We start from the raw sequence: 26,141 nt of genomic DNA, 5'->3' as shown, positions 1-26,141 counted from the left end.
AATTGTAAAAGGGTTAAGTAAAGAAACTTTTAGGAGACTTAAAAGGCTTTTCAATGAATGTTTCTAAACAAGAAATATCCATATCAGAAAAAAAAATTGCTTCGAAGGCTTGTCAGAAGTCATTCCTTTCAACCCCAGAAAATCAAGAGCAAAATCCACTAAAAGGATGCTAGGGATGGGAAGTTTTACTCCCTTTCAGCATGTTTCACCAAGGTTCAGTGTGAAAAACAATGTGAACATGAATGAATATTACTTGTTTCAAGCACAAATAAAGCATCTTTACCTTGCAAAGAATGTCACCCCTAAAACAACAGGATTTCTACTTCTGCTTTATATGACCACCTAATGTGTCTGTCTGTCTGTCTGTCTGTCTGTCTGTCTGTCTGTCTGTCTCTCTCTCTCTCTCTCTCTCTCTCACTCTTTCTTTCTGTCTCTCGGCATTTGAGATTAATTGACTTGCTAGTCACAGCCAGTAAGTGTCTGAGGCCACATTTGAACTCAGTTCCTCCTCACTCCAGGGCCAAAGCTCTATCCATTTTGCCACCTAGCTGTCCCTGAATGTATTTCAATATGCTTTGATATGCTGCGAATATTGAAAAACCAGTGATTTCCAACTGTAGATGTACATAAAGAACTTGTTTCTTAAGCAGCAGCAACATTTTAGACCTCCCCTGAACTCTCCCTGAAATAATGACTGAATACTTATACAAAGTATATTATGAATTGGACTGACAGTTTCTTTTAGACGTAATTAGTACATAAATTGGAAAGAAAATGGTTTTTGCAAGAAAGGAGATTGTAGGTTTAAGAAACAGGCAAAAGGTAAATTGCAGACATGAATTGTCTCCCCGCCCACCTACCCCTAGTTCCTCATGAAATCTCTGTATTTGAGTTGTTTGCTGAACACTTATGCAATTGTAATGTGCCTTCCACTTTAGTTGAGCCTGGGACTGAATTTTCAGAGGGGGCCACTTGTTTATTTAATTTATGGTGAAGAGTTCTGTGACAGTGAACTCATTTTTGTATTTATAAAGTTAGGTGATTTTTTTCAAAGCTATTTGGATCTATTGACTGTATGAACAAGATCTATTTCTTTAGAATTTAAGGCTAGTTAACGCTTATGATGGCTAGGCAAGTTTTGCTAGATATGTTATTGCCTTAATTAAAGTTATCACCTGTAAAAAAAAAAAAAAAACCCAATCTCTTAGTCTCAGTTTCCCATCTGTAAAAAGAGGTGGGATTGGACCTCCAAGTTCTTTTCTAACTCCAAATTCAAGTATGACCTAAGCTCCAAAAGGGAAATTGCATGTATGTGTGTGTATACATACATACATACATACACACATACATACATACATACATATATATAAAATGTATTATATATTTAGAATCTGAAATACTGAAAAAGAAACATTCTAATGGCTAACTTTAAAATTTAGATACTAAAGACAAACTTTCCCTTCTTTTTTAATCATCAAATAGTTTTCCACCAGTGACGCAACAAAGCTAAGCCTGTTTTACTGACTTTTCCAGATAAGCTCAAAGAAATTCCAAATGGTTGCTCTGTTTATTTGCTGGTAACAACACTTATTTTCACATGAAAGAACTTCTTTAGACTTCCAAGGTTCTGGCATGAGTAGAAGGAAGTGTGACTGAGGAAACTACTCTGAAAATCATAGCGAACCATTAATTTGTGATGCTGGTGACTTCTGAACAGCTTTCCATTCTGGGGGACATATTGAACACCTTTAAATTGAGGTCATTTGCAACTCACAACTTCTCATCATTCCATAGCAAAGCAACAGGGCAATGGACTAAGACCCAAAGCAAGGCAGAAGAAAGAAGCGAAACCACAGCCCTGAGGTATAAAGAATTTCTTGGCTCTGCACCCATATATTCGCTATGATTTTGAGGAGAAAACATGTTATTTTTTCTCTATATAATTCCCTCTACTTCTTAGAAAGCTCTGAACTTCCTCTATGCTTTGTGAAAAGGAAATGAAGAAGTATTATTAAGGAAGCAACATGGCATCATGAATAGAAAGCCAGCCTCAGAGTCAGGAAGGCTACCCCTGACTCATTAGTTGGGTGAGCCTAGGCAAGTTACTTAACCACTTGTGCCAAGCAATGTTTTAGTATTCTAAGGTTGATAGAAGGTGCTAATCTGTTTTGATAAAGGAAGTTTCTAACCAAAAGTTCCCTATGTGGATAAAATTACAGGTCTAGGAAAAGAGAGAAGGAGAAGGATAGAGGTAGAGGGAAAGGGGAGGAAGGAGGCAGGGAATGAGAGGGAGGGAGAAGCAGAGAGACAGAGAGAGAAGTTGAAGGGGGAGAGAGAGAGAAAGAGAGAACTGATAAGATTGATAAGGGAAGTAAGAGTCACATTTGTGGGAAATAAATGGAAGCTGGTAACAACAGATCTAGCATTTCCTCAATCAATTCAACTCAACAAACATTATTAAGTGCTTATTATGTGCCAGGCATTGGGGATACAAATATGAAAAAAGAAATAGTTCTTGTCCTCCTGAAACTTCCATTCAATGGTTGCTTCATGCTTGAGTCAACAATACACTGAAAGTCTTCAGAAGGTCTGTAAGGAACTACTCTGCTGCTTATGCTAGACAATGTAATGCCCCCTGGGAGGAAGGATGCTGTGGGTTACAGTGCTACCAGTGTTCACAATTATGGGCACAACAACTAAATAAATTCTCCCTGTCTTGCCTCCCCTTCTGGTGATCACTCTAACTTTATTGGTGAAAAAATAGCTGGTGGTGCAGAGAAGAGGCGGAAATTAATTCCACCTACAAAATCAGTACGTATTCATGACATTAATGGTTAACTCTACCCACTGATAACCCTCAGAGCATCAAGAATTTGGATACCCAAGTCTCTCCCATTGCTCCTTTCCCCAAATCATGTGTCAACTTGGGGACAAGTCTTAAATGTATCTGTGATCATAGGAAACTTCAGTGGCCATCTAGTATAACTTCTCATTTTATAGATGAGGAAACTGAGACCCAGGAAAGTCAAATGACTTGCCTGAAAGCATAAAGGATGTAAGCGGCAAAGATAAGATTTGAATCCAGGTTCTTTGACTCCAGAGGCACTACAGTTTTTACTGTGACCACATCTTCCAGTAACTTAGAGCCAAAATTTCTCAAAAGGTTAAAAATTATCTAATGGTAGTAGCACAAAGGAAATAAGAACTCACTAATTCTTTTTCTCTTTTCTTCCTTCATCTGGTGACTGCCTGTGGGGCCTTCCTTTCCTGTTCACATAGCATGGAGGTAAGAAAATTGCTCAAGGAGAACATTATATGGGAATTTAAAATGCTTTTTCTTCCTCTTCTCTCTGCCACAGTTTCATGCCTGAAGATGAATAAAGAAAGGTGAAAAGCCATAAGGCAACTGCACATTTAATATGGCAGGGTCATTCCTAATTTCTACCCACAGAGCTCCCATTCATTCATTGGTGCTACAGTGTGCATAGCACTGTGTTAGGCACAGTTAAAACTTTACACAATAGTTTTTATCTTCCAGAAACTTATAATAAAATTTGGTAGCTAAGGATGTTAAATTCCATTGTACTTACCTTGATACATCCATGATCTCTGTGTGATCTAGTGGAGGTCATAGAATGGGGGAGACCTCGGATGATCTTCCAGCTCTGACTCTCAATAGTGTGACTCTACGCAAGTCGCCCAGTCTCCCAGTCTTGGTTACCATATCCATAAAATGGGAATGATAACATTTCCATTGCCTACCTCACAGAGTTGTTATAAAATGCTTTGTAAAAATGTTTTTCATTAAAAAACCAAGCACAATTTTATTCCCTAGGATATAAATGTCATCAAAAAGTTATTATAAAATATTGATTTGATATATTTTGGCCCAAAAAAAGTCATTCTGACATACTTGTCCTTTTCTTTAAAATTCACATCCAAAATAGCTTCTTCCTCAAAATCTCTATCTCTTCTTATTCATTCCTCTAAAACACTTCCTGATTTTTTCCTTCATGTCTCTTTTTAAAAATTAAAATTTTTTTCACCTTATTTTCACTATGACTTTCCTCCCCTCAAAGAATTCTCCCTCACTAACTTTAAGGCTGATTTCTAAATAATGTCCTTTTATCTTGTCAGTATGGGTAGTCTGATAACCATGCTGTGCCTTCTTATCCTATACCATTCTTGTTTACATTTTCCCCTATTTCCTCATATTAGAGGCATCTGAATTAGCATTTCAGAGGTACTTCTTGGGCTATCCATCTGTCAATAACAAAATGAATTTAATGACAAGGTGACAATACCATGACTATCCAAAAAAAAAAAAAGTCAGTATCCTATTTAGGGCTGAATGAACATCAGCAGTAATAAATTCCCAAGCTCTTGTCTCTTCTACTTGTGGAGCTAAATGTAAAGTACTGGATGCTCTGCAGGCATTTAGGGGAAAAGGATTTAGTGGAGACACAAGAACAGAAAGAACTGTTTTATGCAATATAAAAACAAGGAAGTAATATACTATAACAGAAAGATGAAGAGACAGTCAAAGACCCATGGGTACCATGGAAAATACTAGGAACATTCATTCAGCAAACTCAGCACTGGTCTACTATGCAACCATTAGATTTGGGGAATGGGAAAAGAGAGCAATGAGGTAAAAGATAATGGTAGGTAGAAAGCCCTGGGAGGGCTGTTGAGCAACATTTAAAGAGTGAGGAAAGAAAAGCTAACAAATAGTGCCACTGATCATTCCAAAATAGCAAGCATGTTGTGAACTGATCTCTGTGACCTCTGTTCAACTGGTGGAATGAGCAGCAAGGACAGCTGCTGTGACTACTGCTGCTCCCTGGCAGAGACACTGAGTTCCACATAGAAGATCCACTTTGATTGGGCAAGGATTTGGCTTCTTCTCACTTTGCAAATGACAACTGTGGAAATCAATGGGAATGCTTTGCATTCATTTTCTGTTCAAACCCTGGCTAAGAGCTATGAGAATATTAATCTTATGGTGCAGGAATAGGGATGGGAGAGGGACAGGAGCTAGGAAATGCATTGAGTGACCCTTCAAGGAAATTGATTGTTGAGCTTCCCTTAGTTGAGCTGTGAGGCTAAAGGCTTAAAGACCTCTTCATATAGAAAGAAGGTAGAGAGAAGGTAAACCTCTTATTGGTGGTGGCACGGGCAACTAGGAAGGACATCTGAGATTGTGGCCATGTTACAAGAAGCCTGCTTCCTGACCCCTTTCACAAGCCCTGTGGAGCTGAACCAAGCACATAATGTTGCAAGAAGTTCCACAGAGCAAAGGAAACAGATAGTGGTTTGGCCAGGTGCCGTGGGGTTGTATAGCAAGCCACTAGGAGCTAAAAGAACCCCCAAGTCATTTTTGGAAAGCTGTCACAGAGATTTCCTTCTGATTAAGGAGAGACAACACATTGCATGGAATGTGGATGAGGGGTAACAGGATTCTCAGCGCCAGAACTGGCCCACTATGGTACCTTGAACAAATCTCCCCCATTTCTTTCTAACTCAACATCTTCACTTTAAAATGAAGATGGTGACATTCATTCTTTTGTCCTTTATTATATCCTAGGATATGTCATCATGGTCATAGAGTCATATTTTACAGGGGGAGGACAGTCTAAATTACTTACATTAAAGTCACTTTCTGAACATTTAGCATTAGTAAGCTTGAACTAAGCAAATTTCCTGCTTTGGAACTCCACTATCTACAATAGTGAAGTGCAGAATCAGAGGGGAGATTACAGAATGCCTAGTCAAATCAGAATAAGAATCCCTTCCATCAAATCTCAGCAAGGCATTGTCCAGCCTCAGTTGGAGGATCATTCCACTAAAACATAGATTGCTTAAAACAAATGAAAAAGACTAGTCATACCTGAAATAAATCTGTTTCTCTGTAGCTTTCACATGCTGCTCCTAATTCTTCCCTCTAGGATCAGACAATCCCTTGCAATCCCTTGCCCACATGATTGTCCATAGCATGATATTGACCCATGACTACAGCTGTCCCTCAGGCCTGGAATGATCTCCCTCCTCCACTCCAACTATGGCCCACCTTGGTTTCCTTTAAGTCCTAACTCAAATCCCACTTCTTTCAGAAAGCTTTCTCCAATTCCTCTTAATTCTAGTGCCTTCTTTCTAATAATTATTATTTATCCTGCTTCTAGCTCGCTTTCTATTTATTTGTTTGCATATTGTCTTCACCCATTACAATATAAGTTCCAAGAGGGCAGGAACTGTCTTTTGTCTCTTTTTGTATCTCCAGAGCTTAGCACTGTGCCTGGCACATAGTAAGTATTTCATAATGTTTTTAAATTGAATGTTGATTCTATAATCCATGAAAACCCATAGATATTTTTCAAAGAAACTGTTGTTTGGTCATACTTCCCCATTCTCTATTTGTGAAGTCATTTTTGTTTTAGTGTTAAAACCAAGAACAGAACTTTACTTTTATCTTTATTAAATTACATCTTATTTGATTCAGCCCACTGTTCCAAACTGTTTGTAATTTTTGGACCCTGGTTCTGCCATCCAATGTTAGTTTAGCTTCTCAGTTCCCTGTCCTCTGTAAATTTTACTAGTATGCATATATGTCTGTATGCGTCAGTGACAAAAATGCTGAAGAAAGAGGGCCAAAGGCAGATTCCTGGATCTGCGATGTTTGTTCAATTGGACCTCAACCCATTAATGATTTTTCTTTGGGTCTGGCCATTCAAATAATATCAAATCTACCTAGCTGTAACATAATTTAGCCTATATTTCTTCACCTTACTCAAAATATACTATGAAAAATTATCAAAGGTTTTGCTGATATATAGGTATATTTTATATTAGCAGCCTTCCCCTTATCTAATAATCCAGTAACCCTAACAAAGAAGGAAATGAGGTTAGCCTAGCATCACTGCTCCTTGAGTAAACCAGGCTAACTTTTAGGGTTCAATATTTCCCTTTCTAAGTGTTTAGCTATGATTCCCTTAATAATGTTTCCTAGAAATCTTGCCAGTATGCAAGTAAGCTCATTGGTCAGTAATTTGCCAATTTCTCTTCCTTTATTTTTTAAATTGGGAAAACATTTTTTCCTTCTCCAGTTCTGTGGATCCTCTGCCTTTTTCCAAAATCTGTCAAAGATCACCAACAGCTGCTGAGCAACAGCACCTGCCAATTCTTTCAATACTTTAGGATACAAATCATCTGGGTCTGGTGACTTGAACTCCTTGAGAGCAGCAAGATGTCATTCGACTATCTCCTAACTTATCTTTAGTGAACTCAATGAATATAACAATATACTGTCCCAATGGGTTATGTTAAATTATGTTCAATTCAACTCTTTAGTCTGGTATGCAAGAACTTTCACCACATTTTCTTTCAAACCTATCTCATATACATACTGTTCCTGTGGTCAGTCTATACAACTTATTGTTCCTCACACATTCCCTACTTTTTTCCCTGTCTCTGTAATCTTTCCTATCCCTGGAATGTCTTTTTCCTTCTCCCCCATCTCCACCTCTTAAAATTCTACTCACTTAAAAATCACACCTCCCTCAAAAAGTTTTCCCTGATCTCTCTAAATCTAAATAAAGATCTTTTCATAATACTTGGTATTTCCCATATTATTTTGTATGATAATTATTTTTACATGTATTGTATCCCCTAATGAATGGTAAACTCCAGGAGGGCAGGAACTATCTTTTATCTGAACTTTGTTTCTGCTCCTTATCTCCTCCATCACCCATATCCTGTCATGGTACTCTGCACACAGTAGAGGGACTAGATCTATGCCTGACACTGTAAATAAGGAACTTCCTTTACCAATACAAGTCTGCACCTTCTCAACAACTTATCATCTTAGAGAGTTTCAAAGAGTAATTGAGGATTTAAGTGACTTGCTGGGACCACACAACTGGAACATGTCAAAGTTAAGACCTGAACCCAGGTCTTCCTGGATCTGAGGTCAACTCTGTGGAAACCAATTACATTGAAATACAGTTGTCAATATAGAAAAATCAAGTTTATGAACCCTAGTTAGGAAATGCTGTCATGTAACAAATATTGAATTGAAACAAATTCCAATCTATAAATAAAGTGATGAATGCAGTAAGTAGATTATGGAACTGGTTTTGGGGTGGGGTTTATTTGCAGATTTTTTTTTCTCCTACCTCTAAGATATATATTTGAAACAAACTCGTCTGAATGTCAAGAAGTACCTTATGCTTGGGAACTTTGTCCTTTACTTTTTCAGTAAACTGCCCCAAGAAGATCCAGGTTACTGCAGGACCTATAGAGGGGAGGTTTGCAGTGCTGTCTTGGCAAAGGATGCCCTTGTTTTCTATAATTCCACCTATGGGGACCCAGAGGACACCCAAGAGCTTCTCGTCCAAACCATATGGAGGGACTTGAAGGAACTGAGTTCACTCTGTCGGCCAGCTGTGGAGTCTCTGCTCTGTAATCACATCTTTCAGGGGTGCAATGCTGCTGGATTTATGCCAGCTCCTAAACCTCTATGCAGGTAAGAGATTTTCCACTGGTTGGCAAGTGGGTGTACATATTTACTAGAAGAAATCAAGAATGATGTTTCATAAAAGCAGAAGAGGTTGTGAGAAAGAGGGAACCAGATGATCAGCTTTTGTGTGTTTGGAATAAAGTATATTTGGCCCATAAATGTAATCCCAAATCAGGCTTTATTAAGCCTTCTGTGTTAATGATAGGATTGTGTTTATTGGCCATGGAAGAAAAAGAATAAAAGAGTCTCTTGTACTGTTAAATAAGAGAAATAGTGTTATGCTGATTCTTTTGGACAGGAATGGGGAGTGGGGTGTAGACCTGTAATTTCATCAGGGTAGTGATCTCCCAGTATGTTTCCATACTTTCGTCCCTTTACTGTAGCAGATCACCAACCACTCATCTGCAACTTACGGTCTTAGAGAATTGTCTGAGGACACTGAAATTAAGTGACTTTCCCCAGTTTTACGTCAGAGGCAAGAAAAAAGAAGGAGGGAGGAAAGGAAAGAAGGAATTAAGAGAAGGTTACAGGGAAGGAATGGGAGAGGAGAGGGGGGAAGAAGGGAGGAGCATCTACTATGTGCCAGACACTGGGTCAAGCAAGTATTATCTCATTTGATCTTCACAACAACCCTGGGAGGTAGGTACTATTATTAACCCCATTTTATGGTTGAAGAAACTAAAACAAGAAGGGATTAAATGACATGTCCAGGGTCACACAACTAGAAAGTGTCTGAGGTTGAATTTGAGCTCAAGTCTTCCTGACTTAATGCCCGGTGATTTATCTACTGCACTACCTAGCTGCCACTGAAACAGGATTTGAACCATTCCAGGGCTTCCTGACAATCTTTGATCCAATATGCCATGCTACATCTCCATGTCACTCATTAATCACAGATTATCCAGAAAACCATAGGACCCTCCTTCTAAGTGTACTTTGGGGCAGTGAGTAAAGCACTGAATTTGAAGCTTGGAGAGCTAGATTTGAATCCCAGATCTGACACTTACTGCTTATGTCACTTTTTCATCATCTATAAAGTAACTCCTAAATGTATATAGTGCTTTAAGATTTGAAAACACTGGGGCAACTTGGTGATGCAGTGGATGCAACACTGGCCCTGAGGTCAGAAAGACCTGGGTCCATATCTGGTCTCAGATACTTACTAGCTAGATGACCCTGGGCAAGTCACTTAACCCTGATTATCACCCCAGCCTCCCCCGAAAAGGAAACTCTTTGCATAAATCATTTCACTAATGGAAAGGAAACATAGTACAATGGATAGAGAATCAGGATGACCTTGATTCAAGACCTATCTCAGAGATTCTCACTTTGTAACCATGGGTAAGTCCTTTCCTTTCTCAGTGCCCTCACCAAATTGTCTAACATTATAAGCTGAAAGCAGTCATTGATCTATCTGCACTGGAAGAGGGAGTTAGCTCAAAAGGAATCTCCTACTCCAATGAAACCACAGGTTCAGACAAAAAGTAATTAAAATGGAGGTGATCACATTTGTTCTACCTAGCCTAATGAGTGATTATGAGGAAAGTATATTATGAATGTGAACTGCTCCGGGTAAAATATATTCTTACTTGATCAAACCTGCAAGTGATAGTGTACAATAGAGTACTGTGGGCATATATGTCTTCTCCATCCCTTACCACCACTGTAATGCTTTCTCTATGACCTGAGTGGCAAGAAGCAGAGCCTGTTTGTTAATGTCCCAGAAGTTTTGGATTTCCCCATCTAGGGTTTATTTCCTGTCTTCCAGTCAGTTCATGTGAGGTCCTACAGCCCTGTAGTAATTCCTAATGCATATAATAAATAAAAGGTGTAACCAGCAAAAGAAGGTGAAGACAGCTACTCCCCAACCTTGTCATCAGCACCCCATCATAACCCACAATCACCGTTGCTGTGGATGTTGGGATAGCTATCATGCTTATAAAGTGACTCAAAGGCTTTTAACCAATTACACTATCCTCGGATCAGATTACCAACAGCACTCAACAATACTGACACCTGTTTGATGCAAATAATTCATTAGGTTATAAAGAGGTTTTAAAAACAATCATTTATATGAACTTGAAGCAAAGCCAATGAGGCCTACTTTAAAACTATTGACATTTGAAAATGAGCATCCATAAACAATTTTCTCATAAAAATTTATCAGTTACGCTCTCTAGTTTTCCCTTCCCATTTTCTTTACATCTGTCTAATCACTCCACAAACACAGAGAGAGAGAAAGAGAGAGAGAGAGAGAGAGAGAGAGAGAGAGAGAGAGATTGAGAGACTATTTTAAAAGGCATGTGAAGTACCATGGAATGTATAGTGGATAAAGTTTGGAAGACCCAAGTTCAAGACATGCCTTTGACACATAGTAGCTGAGTGACTGGGCAAATCATTTACTCTTGCAATACCTCAGGCAACATTCTAGGACTCTAGGACTGGTGGTGCAGTAGACAGAGTGTCGGACCTGGACCCAGGAAGACTCATATTCCTGAATTCAAATCTGGCCTCAGATACTTACTAGGTGTGTGACCTTGGGCAAGTCAATTAACCCTGTTTGCCTCAGTTATCTCATCTGTAAAATGAGCTGGAGAACGACATGGCAAACCATTCGAATACTTTTCCAAGAAGACCCCAAATTGGGTCATGAAGAGTCAGACATGGTGTAAAATGACAGAAGAGTTGTTGATCTGTTTTGGTGGAGGGAAGTTTCCATATTAGGAGTTTCCTATTTTAGTAAAATCACTGATCTATACCTACACAACAAAAAATAAGTAGGCATCATTTATGTACAAACTATTCTTCTGTTGTTACTTTCTTAATTTTTCACTATGACATTTTTATATTCCTCATATTTGTCAGTCTTATTGAAACCATAAGCATTCTGTTAGACACGGTACCCAAAGGAATTTGGTGCATTTTTGTTTCACACTTTTAAAATTGCACCTAAATTTTTGGGACACTATATCTGTCACAGTTTGTGCAGTCAGCCCTTTACTGTAGACATTTAGGTAGCTTGTAGTGTTTTACTGTCACAAATATTTCAATATGAGTGCAAAATGGAGTTGTAGAGATGAGAGTATATGATGTAGAGGAAAGAGAATTACATTCAGAAAACCTAGGGTTAGGGTAAGAGCTGGAAAGAAACTGAAAGGCCATCTAGTCTAATCCCATTTTACAGATAAAGTCACTGAGGTCCAGAGATCTGAAAACATTTGCTCAAAGTCACAGAAAAGGGTTAGGTATGGAATTCGAACCATGATCATCAAACTCCAGACCTAGGGCTCTTGCCACTGTACTGTGCTCTTTTGAGAGAGCTGACCTTTGCATATTGGTCAAAATCCTTGAGAGAGAATCAAAATTGCTAGCAAAAATCAAGAACCCAGAAACTGCTCTCCCAGACTGGCAATATAGAGAGACAGAGTGGTTCAGCAGAATGAACATGGGAACTGTATTCAAATCCTGAATCTAGCACCTACAAGGACCATGACATTAGTCATGACTTAATCTCTCTAAATTTCATATGGCCTCTGAGATTTGTGATCTTAATTCTTTAAAAAAATGTATTTACTGCAGCTAGTTATTTCTCATAATTCTTCTAAAATGACGGACCTTGGGGCTTCCATACAAACATACAACTTGTCTTATACCATATTTGTAAATACTCCTTGGGCTGTAGAATTACTGGTGTTGAAAAATCAAGCTATGCCACTGGAATACTCAGGATAGAAGAATCTGGTTCCCAATAAAGCTTCCTATAACTTAGAATAAAAGAATGAATTTGAAACTCTTTTTGGAATAAGAATCAGCCATGTTGTTTTGAAAACACAGCATATAAATTCTATCTGAATGCTGCACTAACATGTCACTCTTTAAACAGTCCCTCTCGCTGTTCTCCATAAACTGTTTTAGAGAGCACTGCCTGGCTGTAAAGGATCTATTCTGCACAAAGGAATGGTTGACACTGGAAGAAAAATCGCACAAAGGCCTGTACAAATCTGGATTGCATCTGTTGGTCTTGCCTGAATGCACCAAGCTTCCCAGCATGCACAGGGAGCCCATGGCTTGTACAAAAGTGCCACATTTAGGTAATGCAGAATGCTGTCTCAGGAGTTCTTAACTGTCAGTCCATGAACTTTTTTAAAAAAAAAGTATTTTAATAACTATGTATCAATGTAGTTGGCTTCCTGTTTCTTCTTATGTATTTTATTTCATGAATTGGAAAATATTATTCCGCGAAGGGATCCACAGGCTTCACCAGATGCTAAAAGGGTCCATGAACCCACCCCCCCCACAAAAGAAGATTACGAACCCCTGCTTTACTTAGTACTTAGAAGGGGGGTATATTCCTAGAACCAGGTTATACTCATGAAAAAACTCATTCTTTCCTCAGGACAAAAGGAAAATTAGAACACTTAGTTTCAAAAGTCACTGTAAAAAATGAATGCATTCAAAACCTGTTGGAGGCTTTATCCTTACCTGGAGCCCAGCATTACTTCAGAGTGGCTCTTTACAAGATCTGAGTAACTTTTTTTTGGATTGTTGAAAGAAAGAGCTAAGACTTGCCCTGAGTTGACCTAGTCAGAGGAGGGAAGGACTAAGATTCCCTTTAAAAAAAAAAAACAAAACTCTCCAGAGCAGCTTGAAACAGACATTTAAGCAAAAATCCCTATTACCATGTGTTTCAAACTGCTGACCTCATCAAACAAAGCTGATCAGCTCCACGTTGCCATAATGAACTTTATAAGTGGCCATGTGGTTATCCCAAACATCTGGAGTGATTTCGGGAAATCTATCTTTCACATGAGTGGGAAGGAATGCTTTCCCACTACACACAGTAAAACTGAGAAATTATTTGTATTTCTTAATGAGCTCTCACGGAATAATTGGAAAACCTACTCTTCATTTTTTTAATGTTTGCCCTTCTCCCCCCTCAGATTTAAAGAAAGATAACACAACAAGTAAGTAGATTTGTGTGTGTTCTTGAATCCTTGTTTGAATTTCATTGGTAACCTGCATGCTTCTTTGCATTTGTTTCTTCACCTTAATCAAAGAAAAAAATATGGAGCTCTAAAGGTCTTGGAGCATTTATACATAGCATGGAATTGAAGTGTGATCATTTGATGATCCAAGTGACTGAAGCTGAAATATACACTGTGATTAATATAACACCCCTCAGGACTGAACCTGGGATTCCATCCTCAGGTGAGGAAATTCCCTCCACTAATACAAGCTGCCACCTTCTCTGCAATCTTTCATTAAAAAGTGCTGCCTAGAATAGTGGTATCAAACCCAGTAGAAATGGAGACCACTAAGAGGCACTAGGGAATATTATGCACTACATACGTCTGAGGCTGAGCACCTAGAGCAGGTTAAGTGACTCAACCAGGGTCACAGAAGCAATATATGTCAGAGGCAAGAATTAAATCCAGTTTTCTTGACTTTGAGGCTAACATTTTATCCACCACCCTACGATTACTTCCAAGTTGTTAGGGAGATCAGATGGTAGAGTGGATAAAGAACTGTCCTTGGAGTGGAGAAAATCTGCGCTCATGTCCTACCCCTGGCCTTTAATGGGATGGGATTCCAGACAAGTCTCAGTGCCCTAAGCACCTCAGACTAGAATTTTCTGATCTGCACCAATAGATGAAGTTTGTCACTGGGAGTTCCCTACAATGATGAACTCATGGAACAAGGAAAAGGAGAAAGGAGAGAAGGAAGAGGAGAAGAAAAACTGGACTGGGGATAAGAGACCCAGGTTTTAGCCCTAACTGCTATCTCAACTATCTCTGTGACCCAAGGTCACAACCTCTCTTAGTCTAAATTTCTGCTTATGTGAAATAAGTGTTAAACCTTCAAAGCCATTTGGTAGATGGCTTCTAAAGAAAGGTCCTTTCCAGTGTCAGGGTTCTCTGAATTTGCATCATGCCACTTATGGTCTGATAAAAGTGCTCTTCTCATTTTCAGTGCATGATTTTTGCTTAAATGGAGAAAGTGAGGGATAATTGATGAATTAATACAGTCTCTGTGCTGGATTTTTCTACACTCAATTTCAAGAGAGCCTGAGGAAAGACCAGAAAACAATGGATGAACTCCCTGTGGAGGCTTTATAGAAGGACATGAGATTCACAGAGGAGAAGAGTGCATGGAGAAATTTTGGATCTACATCCTCTGAAACATCTATATCAGTGAGATCTGATGAGATCTCACTTAAAACACTCACAGATGCACTGAAGCTTAGATTTAGGTTTCCCCAGTGCTAATTGGCAGATATATGCAATTATTTCTATAGTAAGCTGTGTCCATGATTCCTTCATTAAAATTGAATTCATTCATTGTTGGACACATGTACTTCTCCAGACATCCAACTGATATCTCATGCTGTGGAGGTGACCTTGGTTATTCCAAGACTGTGCCAACAGAGCACAAATGTTGACTGATTGTGCCCAACTGGAAAAGCTCCAGATGTTGTACCAACAACAGACTCTACTTGCTGTACAAGGACAAGCCTAACTAAATGCCAAGAGGCTCATCACCAGCTTGCTGGCTAGACAATAGGTGGAGAATTATCTGATCATTGATGTCCATCAAACAAATCAAAATGCAGAATGGCCCCCAGGCCTCCATGGCCTCTTCTGCTTTTGAAGTGATTCTGGAAGAGTAACAATTTTGCACCACTTACAAACATTAATTTAGCCTTTTGTATTCTTTTTTTAAATTTATTTAATTTTTAACATTCATTTTCACAAAATTTTGGGTTCCAAATTTTCTCCCCCTTTGTCCCCTCCCCCCACCCCAAAACACTGAGCATTCTAATTGCCCCTGTCTGCCAATCTGCCCTCCCTTCCTCCCCACCCCTTCCCTTTGGAAGGCAAGCAATTCAATATAGGCCAAATCTGTGTAGTTTTGCAAATGACTTCCATAAGAGTCGTGTTGCATAAGAACTAATTATATTTCCCTCCATCCTATCCTGTCCCCCATTACTTCTGTTCTCTCTTTTGATCCTGTCCCTCCCCATGAGTGTTGACCTCAGATTGCTCCCTCCTCCCCATGCCCTCCCTTCCATCATCCCCCCCACCCTGCTTATCCCCTTATCCCCCACTTTCCTGTATTGTAAGATAGGTTTTCATACCAAAATGAGTGTGCATTTTATTCCTTCCTTTAGTCAAATGTGAGGAGAGTAAACTTCATGTTTTTCTCTCACCTCCCCTCTTTATCCCTCCACTAATAAGTCTTTTGCTTGCCTCTTTTATGAGAGATAATTTGCCCCATTCCATTTCTCCCTTTCTCCTCCCAATATATCTCTCTCACTGCTTGATTTCATTTTTTTAAGATATGATCCCATCCTCTTCAATTCACTCTGTGCACTCTGTCTCTATGTGTGTGTGTGTGTGTGTGTGTGTGTGTGTGTGTGTGTGTGTGTGCGTGTGCAGGTGTGTGTGTGTATTCCCACCCAGTACCCAGATACTGAAAAGTTTCAAGAGTTACAAATATTGTCTTTCCATGTAGGAATGTAAACAGTTCAACTTTAGTAAGTCCCTTATGACTTCTCTTTGCTATTTACTTTTTCATGCTTCTCTTCATTCTTGTGTTTGAAAGTCAAATTTTCTTTTCAGCTCTGGTCTTTTCATCAAGAATGCTTGAAAGTCCTCTATTTCATTGAAAGACCAATTTTTCCCCTGAAGTATTATACTCAGTTTTGCTGGGTAGGTGATTCTTGGTTTTAGTCCTACTTCCTTTGACTTCTGGAATATCGTATTCCACGCCCTTTGATCCCTTAATGTAGTAGCTGCTAGATCTTGTGTTATCCTGATTGTATTTCCACAATACTTGAATTGTTTCTTTCTAGCTGCTTGCAATATTTTCTCCTTGACCTGGGAACTCTGGAATTTGGCCACAACGTTCCTAGGAGGTTCTCTTTTTGGATCTCTTTCAGGCGGTGATCTGTGAATTTCTTGAATACTTATTTTGCCCTCTGGTTCTAGAATCTCAGGGCAGTTTTCCTTGATCATTTCATGAAAGATGATGTCTAGGCTCTTTTTTTGATCATGGCTTTCAGGTAGGCCCATAATTTTTAAATTGTCTCTCCTGGATCTATTCTCCAGGTCAGTTGTTTTTCCAATGAGACATTTCACATTATCTTCCATTTTTTTCATTCTTTTGGTTTTGTTTTGTGATTTCTTGGTTTCTCATAAAGTCATTAGCCTCCATCTGTTCCATTCTGATTTTGAAAGAACTATTTTCTTCAGTGAGCTTTTGAATCTCCTTTTCTATTTGGCTAATTCTGCTTTTGAAAGCATTCTTCTCCTCATTGGCTTTTTGAACCTCTTTTGCCAATTGAGTTAGCCTATTTTTCAAGGTGTTATTTTCTTCAGCATTTTTTTGGGTCTCCTTTAGCAAGGTGTTTACTTGTTTTTCATGCTTTGCTTGCATGTCACTCAATTCTCTTCCCAGTTTTTCCTTCACCTCTCTAACTTGATTTTCAAAATCCTTTTTGAGCTCTTCCATGGCCTGAGCCCATTGGGTGGGCTGGGATACAGAAGCCTTGACTTCTGCATTTTTCCCTGATGGTAAGCATTGTTCTTCCTCATCAGAAAGGAAGGGAGGAAATGCCTGTTCACCAAGAAAGTAACCTTCTATAGTCTTATTTTTTTTTCCCTTTTCTGGGCATTTTCCCAGCCAGTGACTTGACTTCTGAGTGTCCTCTCCACCCCCACTTGGCCTCCAGATCAGCCCAGCCAGCACTTGGGGTCTGAGATTCAAATGCTGTTTCCCAGCCTCAGGGCTTTGGGCGGGGGCAGGGCTGCTGTTCAGTGTGAGATTAAGTTCAGGTGCTCAGGTCAGGGCAGGGCCGCCTCAGGGGTTCCATTCCCTCAGGGGGTTTATGCAGAGACCTTCAACAATGGATCCGGGGTCCTGCCTGTTTGGGGAGCCCTGGTCTGCTCCTGCCTCCGCTGCTGCCTCCCGAGGAGGCCTGAGTTATGGGGGCACCCCACTCCCCTCTCAACCCGCCAAAGAGACTCTCTCACCGATGCTTGTCACCTGTGGGTGGAGGGACCCACGTGGCTGCTGGAGATTCCATCCCTGAAGCCTGCTCGGATCTGCTCCTTTCGGCGCTGCGCCGCCGAGGCTGGGTTGGGCTCTGCTCCGGGTCTGGGGCGTGAGGGACCTTTTGCGAGAGGTTTTCAGGCTCTCTGGAGCAGAAATCTCGTCCGCTCTGTTCTGTGGCTTTTGCTGCTCCAGAATTCGCCAGTGGTTCTTTTTTTTACAGGTATTTTATGGGCAGTGGGTTCAGAGTAGCATATGTGTGTCTTTCTACTCCGCCATCTTGGCTCTGCCCCCCCCCCCCAGCCTTTTGTATTCTTAATGTAAGATTCTTGTTCCATTACTTTACTGGATTACATTAATAACTTTACTAGAAAAATTGGACCATACCCATATTGACATTAACCCCATAAATTAAACCATAAAACATAAGGAAGTTGTAGTTGAATGGAAACATGACTCTTAGATTCTGTTTGGAGGGAGAGAAAAACAAAGGCTTCGATCGGGTCCATTATGCCATGCACCAAAGGCAACATGAAATATTTCATGCCATACATAGTCATCTCATATTGCAGTATTCAAGACAAATATAATAAAAAAGACAAATGATTAATGTAGTTGTACCTATGAATCAATATCTGTTCCAGAGGATAAAGAAGGCAGTGAAATAGTTTGAAGAACCTGACAAATCCTCCTAAGCAAATCAGCTTATGTGTTGATATCTGGGGACTGAAATGAGAAGATACATGAGCACAAAAGAGAATAGTGAAAAATATGTAGGGAAAATATATAGGATTAAGAAATGAAAAAGGGTCAATGACTTGTAGACCACTCAAAAGCCTCCCACTTATATATCATGAATACTGTACTCAAAAAGAGTTAGAACACATAAGACATGGTAAGCACTAAAGACCAGCACAAAACAAATAAAACTTGAAATATCCTAATAAACAAGAAATAATTGGATGCAGATAAGTCATTTACCAACCAGACTATTGAATAGTAAGAATAAAGGTCAAAATCACCAATAAGCTATATAAAAAACACAGCATATATTTACAACAGCTCAAAGTTCACTAAAAAGTAGGAAATTACAAAGGAACAGAGACTGCTTCTAATTACCAGTAATTCCTTTAGAAGTTTAACTGATATAAAGCAACCACTAGAGGTATATACATTTCTGTGACCAGCAAGCACTTGATCTCTCTACCTCAAAGAAAAAGACAGCCAAAGACAATGTCAACGTAGCAAATTCGTATACAAAACGTTGGAAAGGGAAATGGTGGAAGATTATAAGCGGTCTTGCTCACAAAACAGTGAAAAGCAGTAGAGGGGATGACATGCTAAAAGAACTGGATGTGGAACCTAAGTCACATCATTTCGAAAGTATTTAATAATGAAACTAGAAGAAGAGGACATAGATCCAAAATGAAACACATCCATCAGCATTTCTAGTGAATCTGTTTTCTTTCACCAATGACATGACATTTGGGTTTGAACTCCTCAGTTTCTGAGGCACTTTATGATTAAGTGGAAATGCCACTCAAGAAAATGAAATTGACAAAAGTGATTAGACTAAAGTAAATACACACAGGAGAATATCCATGCTGGCACAAAACAATGTTGAAAGATAATGGGATCAGTTTTCAAAATATCTGAAAGCCCAGAAACCAAATGATGTGGCTAGAAATCTTATATGGTATTATAACAAAAAAGAAAAAAACAGAGAGGCAGGAAAAAATCAATAACAAAAAATATGCTGGTGTTTTCACCTCTATAAATTTGTTCTAAGAATGACTTACTTACATATTAAGGACACCCTTGATGAACATATAAGAAGGAAATAGATGAGGACTTTGACAACTGAAGACCATACTTTCATAATCACCCAACTGTCCAGAAGAAATAGAGAATGTTAGGTGCCACTATTTTAAATGGTTTTTGGTAATAGTGGCAAGTAGGTTGTTCAGTGTCAGGGGTGGGGAACCTGTAGCCTCAAGGCCACGTGTGGCCCCCTAGGTCCTCAAGTGTGGCCCTTTGACTGAATCCAAACTTCACAGAACAAATCTCCTTGATAAAAGGATTTGTTCTGTAAAACTCAGTCAAAAAGTCACACCCAAGGATCTACAAGGCCATGTGTGACCTCAAGGTCACAGATATCCCACCTGTGAATGGATTATTAGACCTGGAATCAGGAAGACTCCAGTTCAAATCTAGCCTCAGACACTAGATGTATAACCATGGGCAAGTCACTTAAACTCTTTTTGCCTTAACCCACTGGAGAAGGAAATGGCAAACCACTCCAATATCTTTGCCAAGAAAACCCCATAGACAGCATGATCACAAAGAGTTAGACATGACTAAACAACTAAACACCAAGAAAAAGTATTAGAATTCATGGCACAACATGAAGCCTTAAAAGACAGTCTTAAAATCCACATGCTGACACCATCATTTTAAGATTCCTTGATGGAAAAAACCATGGCAATAACTTGGGTCAGGACTTCTCTTAGGATTTAACAACACACCTAAAACATCAAGATATATTCTTGCCAATTTTCTGTTTTAATAGATTAAGTGATTTGCTGTCTGTCAAACAGAATCTGAGACACGATTCAAACTCAACTCTTCCTGACTCCAAGTCCAGCACTGTTAATAGCTTAAAAAAAAAAAAAAACCACATCTTACATTTAGAAGGTTAACATTGAATCAATACATAGATCTAGTATAGGCCCTAAGGAATAAGGAGGAAGAAAGTGGAATATTTATAGTAATCACCTCCTAATTAGACTTCTTCCTTCTAGTCTATCCCTTCTCTGATCCATCTTTCACACTGCTTCCTGTCTCAACAGTCTTCTCACTGATCTTCCAGAATCACACCATTCCCATACTGGCTTCCCAGTGTCAATCATATAAAAGCATTAAGTCTGAGATTTTTCTTCCTTCCCTATTTCTCCTTGACTATCTTTGGAATATGGTAGCAAGCAACCTAAAGATATATATCTCAGAGAAGCTACAAAACATACCCAAGGAGGTATAGACTTAATGCTATCAAATTGCCAATGCGCTGCCCTATGGAAGAAGACAAAATAATCACAAAATTCATTTGAAAGAACAAAAGACTTAGAATGCCGAGGGAAGAAACAGGAAAAAAAAGTAGGAGTGATAGAGTTACTAGATTGTAAACTGTATCAATATTATTGATTCTATTGTTATGGATTATTAATGTTATTGATGTATGTTATATTAATATATTGTTATATATTATATAATTGTTACATTATTTCGTTATGCTGCAATATAGTATGTATTGATATACTATATGTTATATCATATTAGATGGAATAATATATGATATAGCTACATATTATATTCATATTATCAACAAAATATAATTGTACATAACTATTATATTGATATACTATAACAATATAATATGGAAATATAATGTTATAGCAACATACATTATCGTGTTATAAAGATATAACATAATATTTCTATATTATTATATGGATATTTTTATTAATTTTTCTGATCAAAACAACTTGGTGCTTACTAAAAAATAGAAAAGAAGTGGCTCAGACATGGTAGATAGAAAGCAGGTCTCAGAACCACAAAAAACTAGATTCAAGTTCTGTCTCCAGTCCATGTGCGCTATGGCTTAATCTCTCAGTTTTCTAGTCAACACTTTAAGACTACAAGTTGCAGAGATGGAGCTAACTTTCATTGGTGAAGGGAGTTTACACATCTGGGAGTTCCTTATACTAATAAAAACATAAGTACCTTTTCCTGTTTACGTACCTTTTTTTTCAGTCATTCCCCAATTAAAGGGTATCCACTTTGTTACTTAATTCTTTTCAGCTATAAAAGTGATACTTTGCATATTTTGGCATATATGGGGTTTTTTTCCCCTTTCTTTGACTTCCTTAGTAGGAACTCTAAGTCAAAGAGTTCAGTTTTTTTTTTTTGAATAAAAAATACTAAATTGTTTTCCCAAGTGGTTGGACTAATTTATAGCTATACCAACAGTATATTAGTTAAGTTACTGAATCCTGTTTTAATTCTGTTTCTGTCACTATATATAAGAAATAAATACCTGTCCCATACTTGATTCATATTGTCCATTGATTACTTTTCTCATTCCCTCCATTTTGAAGAGGCCCTAGACATGAATCAATAACTAAGCTTTAAGTAATTTGACTCTAGAGTGTCAGTGTGGAGATTTAATGAGCCAAAGAGTATGAGAAAAATGAACTTAGTACCACCACTACCCTCTCCGCACGCCATTAGAAACCTGTCTACCCCAGGACTTGAACCCATATGTTCAAGTACCAGAATAAATATCCAATTTCCAACCCCCAAACCTTTAGACTTACTCCTCTCTCAGTCCTGAGGCTTTTAAGCAAGCAGGGCAGTAAATTTGTTTTTACTGTCTTGCAGAAATAAGGCCACGCTCATGCCTCTCTTCATCATTTCAGGCACAGAAAAGAAGGAAGATAGAAACTTTTCCAATAAATTCTAGACCAAAACTCATAAAAGAGAAGTCATAAAGCAGAATAAGGCACCGAATTTTTCTGCTTTCTTTAGTGAAAATTAATCATACAAAATCTTTAGAAAAATGATACTATGTACTGATCCTTATTAGCGAAAAAGAATTTGAGTGAAATTATTTGGGAGAAATAAAAGCAAGGTTCATACCTTATTCAAGTATCATATTCATAATTTCTATGTTCCTAATTTTGGTACAGTTGAGAAAACATGAGTTTTGCATGTCTCTATTTGCTGCCTGTGTGATGTCGAGTCTCTCTGGGCTTCAATCTTTTCATCTGTGAACTTGGAAAGCTGAACTCTAAATGACATCTGTTTGCTTTTCCAGAAGGTACATTGCTGTATCCCGCTAAAACAGGAATGGGAAAATGGGAGTAAATGAAATCAATATAGTGTCAACTATAACTCATACGTTTTATGTGTTCAGTCATATGGCTGATATATACAACCAGTTAATGATATAAAAATAGTTATTCTAGCATTAATTACAAATAGTGAAAAATTGAAAATAGGGCTCGTAATACTGTTTATTTTTCATTGGCTGAAATATACTTATTGGCAGTAGCAGAATCTACTAGAATTACCACTGACTAACACAAAGTAAATCACTTCCCTTCCCTAGCCCTCAGTTTCCACATCTGCAGAATGAGAGAATTGGATGAGATCAGTGTTTCTCAACCCAAACTACACAGAAGACCAGCAAATTCATGACATTATCTACCAGAGACCTCTTCTCCCTAGGCAGCTTCAGGAAGCTTGTCCTTGGCAGCTCACAGATAAAAGAAAAAGAAGAAAGGAAGGAGGGGGTGGAGGAGGGGCAGGATGTAGGGAGAAAGAAGAGAAGTCAGTTTTTGCAATTTAGAGGTTTTAAGAATTTACTTTTGGCAGGAAAAGTCTTGTGGACAAGTGAAAATCTGCCATGGCACTTTCCCCTGCCCCCATTTCTTCACAGGGGTAAAGAGGGGGACTATGGGTGTGAAACACTGCGTATAATATTAGAGTTATTTTATATGCTGATTAATTTTACTGAATTATTTTAGGGTCTTAAGTCTAGACCTCAAAGGAATCTCAGAGGCCATACGACCCACCCTCTTTATTTTGAGATTAAAGCTCAAGGAAGCCATGACTCCCTCAAGATCACATATTCCCCCACTCACCTACCCCCTCCACCCACTCCCCCCCTTTCTTATTGTTCTTAGAGATGACTCTCAGTAGGAGGAAAGCCATACTGACAAATGAAACAATCATTTTTTTTTAAACCTGCCATGGACAGACTTTTGGAATGATCTCTAAGTCCTCTTCCTGTCCTAGTGTTTAACCTCTCTGTAACTCACTGCTGCCCAGCGCATCCACAAAACATTATCTCTCATTCAGCAATATCTATGTAAATGTAAAATATATGCCATGCAGTATTTAATGGAAACAATATTATTTACATACATGTGTTCTGTGTGTGTTGGCGTTCAGTTGTTTCAGTAGTGTCTGACTCTGTCGCTTCATTTGGGGGGTTTGGCAAAGATACTGGAGTTTGCCATTTTCTTCTCCAGTTCATTTTTACAGATGAGGAAACTGAGGTAAACAGGGCAAATTGAGTTGCCGGGTCACACAGCTAGTATGTGTCTGGGGCTGGATTTGAACTGAGGAAGATGAGTCTTCCTGACTCCAGGTCTAGCACTCTATCCATTGTAGTGCTCTCTCTCGCTCTCTCTCACTCTCTCACTCTCTCACTCTCTCACTCTTGCTCTCTCTCTGTCTCTCACTCTCTCTCTCTCCCTATTTCCCTCTCTCTGTCCCCCTTCCCCCCCCCCCACACACACATATTTGGCTTTTTAAACCCTCAATAACCTGACATTTTCTTATTCTTCCAGTCTTTTTACGTCTTTCTTCTCCCCCACCCCCAAACTCTACAGTCCAGTGACACTGATCTCCTTGCTGTTTTTTATACAAAACATTCCATCTCCCAACTTTTCATTGACTGCCCCACATTCTTGGAATGCTCTTACAGTCCTGAGCTGGCACAGTCTTTGAGAAGCTGGTACCACCTCTGGGCCACAATGAGGCATCAGATTAGACCTTTAGTGGAGTCAAAGTAGGTTATATTACAGCAATGCATTCATGAAGGTAGTTTGGAACTCAGAGTTTAGTTTTCCATAGGAACCACATTTTAAAGGGTGGCTAGGCTCCCTGGCTAGTTCATAACTGGACTTTAATCCGTGAAGTAGCATAAATGCTGCATATTTGTTTGTTGGTTACAATAATAGTAATTTAACAAAAAGTGAAATTATAACACACCTAAGTGAGAAATAATTTCCCTTCAATGCTGATGCTCAAAAGCATTCTCCCCTTCCTACCAGCTTCAAGTCTTCTCAGCCTTTATCTCTGCCCAAAGCAGACACAAACTTGGTTAACATTTGCTTAGCCCCCCTCCCCATTCCTAAGAGGTAACACTGTTACACTGTTGCATTTTGCTGAATTACTTTTTCCCTCCTCTTTAGTTTTTATCATTTTACTCTTTGTAACAAGGTATAACTTTCCGCAGAGGGCAGAGATTTCTTTGGAAATCACAGTGATATAAAAGTGAGAGAAATCCAGAAGATGAAGGAGGAGGGGGAGAAAAAAAGGGAGAGAGAGAAAGAACATGGACTGGGGAAAGAGGAAAGATAAGGATAGAGAATGAGCAGAGAGAATGCCATATATGTATGTGTGTGTGCATATATATACACGTATATATATTTGTATATGTATAAGCATATATAGGTGTTAATCCTCTTTGTATATGTATATATGTATTGGTATGTATATTTATTTCTGTGTGTGTATGTGTGTGTGTGTGCGTGTGTGTGTGAATGACTAACTTCTTGAATAAGAGGAAATCTTGCGAAATGATACAGGCATCTAGACCTAGCAAACCCATCAGGTCAGAAGAACAATTTTCATCCTCCTAGGAGAGAGATCTGCTTTAACTTTGAATTATTTTCCCCACAATAAGAAAGACAGGACCATAGATTATTAGTAATGCTTGAAATGAATAGGTTAGAGTGAACCCAAGAAGTTTGGAACCTGACTGTTCTGGCAAGGTCTATCCAATGTAGGTTCTAGTGGAAAGAAGGAACCCTCCAGGGAAAGAAGAATGAAAATATCCATCAAGCCTTCCTAGTTAGTTAGCTTTGTGCTTTTCTACTTGAGTCAAAAATGCATACCATGAGCACAAGGGAAGAAAGGAGGAAGATCATTCAACCCGACAATCAAAAAACATTTATGAAATACCTACTGTATGGCACATACTGTGCTTAGGTTCTTGGGATGTAAAGACAAAAATAAGACAGGCCTCATCCTCAAATATCTTACATTCTGTAAAAGCAAACAAGATAGGCATGGAAGTAAAAAATATACACAAAGCAATTGGGGTGGGGCGTGGGGGGTACTGCTGGGGAGATCAATAGATGGAGGGAGTAGGGAAAGCCTTGTGTAGGAGGTTGCACTGAAGCTGAACTTTGAAGAAAATCAGGGATTCTGAAAGGCAGAGATAAGGAGGTAATGCATTCCAGGCATCAGGGACAGCTTGGGCAAAGATACAGAGATGGGAAATGATGAATGCCTGTGCGTAACTATAGAAAATAGACCAGAATAACCCATCCCTGAAAATAGACTTCTCAAAGTAATAGCCTATGGCCAAAGGGTCAGTAACAGCACTCTCTAAAAGGGAACACACAATTTGCTTGTAAGAAGAGATAACCACCTTACGTGACTGAGGCAAAACAAGATTGTCAGAGGAAGTTACAATCATGATATTATGGGTACCCACATGCAAAAGGAAGACAGGCTCACGCTAAGCCAAATTCCCTGAATTATACATTTGGGTTCTGTGTGCATGAGGACAAAATCTGACGTGGTAAGTTAGCACTAGAATACCTGAATATTCTAATATCTAATATCATAACATAATGTTTTTGTATTTTCCAAATCTCCCTATAGAAATATAGTGCTAATGAAATTACTATCAGATTATCTTTTGTGGTTCATCTGTTAT

At 38.8% G+C, this 26,141-nt stretch overlaps 1 protein-coding gene across 1 annotated transcript in view; it reads left to right on the top strand.

The window, feature by feature from the left end:
• MUSK (muscle associated receptor tyrosine kinase) overlaps positions 1 to 26,141 on the top strand; it is a 191,679-nt gene that overhangs the window by 144,343 nt on the left and 21,195 nt on the right. Inside the window, exons 8-11 of the mRNA XM_072610563.1 lie at positions 3,280 to 3,286; positions 8,255 to 8,521; positions 12,431 to 12,606; positions 13,456 to 13,479. Of these exons, the coding sequence (XP_072466664.1) occupies positions 3,280 to 3,286; positions 8,255 to 8,521; positions 12,431 to 12,606; positions 13,456 to 13,479 (474 nt within the window). The remainder of the gene's footprint in view (positions 1 to 3,279; positions 3,287 to 8,254; positions 8,522 to 12,430; positions 12,607 to 13,455; positions 13,480 to 26,141) is intronic.

This window comes from Notamacropus eugenii, chromosome 1, assembly GCF_028372415.1.
Source record: "Notamacropus eugenii isolate mMacEug1 chromosome 1, mMacEug1.pri_v2, whole genome shotgun sequence".
Lineage (NCBI taxonomy): Eukaryota > Metazoa > Chordata > Mammalia > Diprotodontia > Macropodidae > Notamacropus > Notamacropus eugenii.
The sequence above is the reverse complement of the archived record's forward strand: the minus strand, read 5'-3'. Positions and strand labels throughout refer to the sequence as shown.